Source organism: Oryzias melastigma, linkage group LG8, assembly GCF_002922805.2.
Source record: "Oryzias melastigma strain HK-1 linkage group LG8, ASM292280v2, whole genome shotgun sequence".
Lineage (NCBI taxonomy): Eukaryota > Metazoa > Chordata > Actinopteri > Beloniformes > Adrianichthyidae > Oryzias > Oryzias melastigma.
Window position 1 is genome coordinate 13,742,911 of NC_050519.1, and position 2,337 is coordinate 13,745,247.

General features: G+C 43.3%; 1 protein-coding gene across 1 annotated transcript; it reads left to right on the forward strand.

Moving 5' to 3' along the window:
- LOC112146195 (GTPase IMAP family member 8-like) lies at positions 1-930 on the forward strand. Its single transcript, XM_024271872.2, has 2 exons — positions 1-650; positions 734-930. Exons 1-2 carry the CDS (start codon positions 164-166, stop codon positions 928-930), a joined length of 684 nt encoding a protein of 227 aa, XP_024127640.2. The 5' UTR covers positions 1-163.
- Positions 931-2,337: the final 1,407 nt, after the last annotated feature.

Sequence of the window (2,337 nt, forward strand, 5' to 3'; positions counted from 1 at the left end):
AAATAATATTCTAGGAAAAGATGCATTTGAAGTGAATAAAAACTGGGATATATCAAGAACAGCACAATGTGAAATAGGTCACGGTGTGTTTGCAGAAAGACGACTTACAGTTGTAGATTCTCCAGGCTGGTTTTACATCCACACCCTTCAGGACACCAGAGAGATGGACAAACTAGAAATAGAGAATAGTCTGTATATGTGTCCTCCAGGACCACATGCAGTTCTCCTTGTGATTGAGCTTATAACTGCAGTTAATGCGACGTACCAGAGATCAGTTCAGGATCACATGAGTCTGTTTGGAGATGATGTTTGGAAGCACACAATCATTCTCTTTACAAGACCGGACTGGCTTGAAGTGAAGACTGTAGAGGAGAGGATAGAGAGTGATGAAGGGCTGCAGTGGCTGGTGAACAAATGTGAGAACAGATATCATGTCCTGAACAACCTGGAGCCCAATAATAGAGAACAAGTAAAGGTTCTCCTGGAGAAGATTGAGGAGATGAGGGCAGAAAATGATGATCCTTATTATGAAGTCGACCAGAGAAGAGCAGCAGAAATGGAGACTCTGAGAGAGGATGCAGACAAAAGAGCCAAAAAGATGAAGAAGATCATTGAAAGACAGTCAAGAGTACTGAAAGAAATCTTTAAAGGTGAAGTAAAACCACGAGTCTTCATTGATACATTTAAAGAATATTTAAAGTTTGTGATTAAATGTATTTTCTGTTTATTACAGAGGAGAGACAGTCACTCAGTGAGATCAGAGTTGTTCTGTTGGGTCAGAAAGGATCAGGAAAAAGTACTGCAGGAAATCGGATTCTGTTCATGGAAAAATTTGAAGAATCATTAGACACAGCTGGTATCAAGAAGGTATTCAACAGCTTGACATTTACAGAGTCAACTCAGTTTGTAGGCAAACTTAAGAGTGTCTAAATCTTAATTTTATCTGTCTGTGCAGGACAAAGAAGATCTAAGAGTTTCTGTGAAATATCGAGGAGATTTTGATGGAGTTAAAGTCTCAGTTGTTGAGGCTCCAGGCTGGTACAAAGACACAAAAGCTCCTGACTGGCTCAAACATGAAGTTCATCGTAGTGTTTCCATGTGTGATCCGGGGCCTCACGCTCTTCTCCTGGTTGTTCCTGTTTGTAAATCATTTACTGAAAATGATCTCAGAGAATTTGTTGATCTCCTGAAGCCCTTCACTGAGAAAGTGTGGGCACACTGCATGGTTCTGTTCACATGGGGAGACTGGCTCGGTAAACACTCAATAGAGGATCACATTGTCAGAGAAGGAAAAGCTCTTCAGGAGTTGTTGACAAAGTGTGATAACAGATACCATGTTTTCAGCTGGGATTATTCTAATAACCCTACACCAGTCAAAGATCTGCTCCAAAAAGTTATTGACATCTCAACACGAAACAGTGGATGTTTCTCACATAAAGACAAACAAACTAAGCCACATTTTTTACCCCAGCTAATGGAACAGCCAATGCTGAGAGAGGAGTGGAAGAAGAGAGAACAGATGCTGATTGACAGAGTGATGAGAGCTTTAGCAAATGAACCAGAGGAAACAGGAATACAACCTGTGAAGGTGGCAGGAAGCATGGATGATTTTTTTATTCCTGATAGTGAGTTTAATCTTTTTAAATAAATGAATTGAGAATGAGCTCTGCAGTTTTTGACACCATTTATCTGTTTCAGTGAGTGGAGATGCTACGTCTGAATATGGGAGCATCTCAGGACTTCAAAGAGGACACAGAAATGTTTCTGAATGGTTGAAACAACGTACCAGATTATCTGATGTTACCTCTGGGATCAGCAACGCTTCTTCAACAGCGAGTCTTGTGGAGGAGTTTTATGAAAATATTTCATTGGAACAAGATTAGCTGAACATTGAGGAGATCCTCAAAGTATTCCTTCCACCGCTCGACAATGTCCCCAGTTGAAGTCAGCAGATCCCCACCTGCACTGAAAACGGTGCCTGCAGAAAACTGCTTTCCCCTCCTGAGGCGCCGGATGGTTTGCCAGAATCTCTTTGAGGCCAACCGATAGTCCTTCTCCATGGCCTCACCAAACTCCTCCCAGGACCAAGTTTTTGCCTCCAACACAGCCTGGGCCGCAGCTTGCTTAAACTGCCGGTACCTGTCAGCTGCCTCTGGAGTCCCACAAGCCAGCCAGGCCTGATAGGACTCTTTCTTCAGCTTGACGGCATCCCTTACTCTCTGTTTCCACCACCGGGTTCGGGGGTTGCTGCCACAACAGGCACCAGAGACCTTGCGACCGCAGCTCCGGAAAGCAGCAGATACAATAGAGGTGGAGAACATGGTCCACTCGGACTCC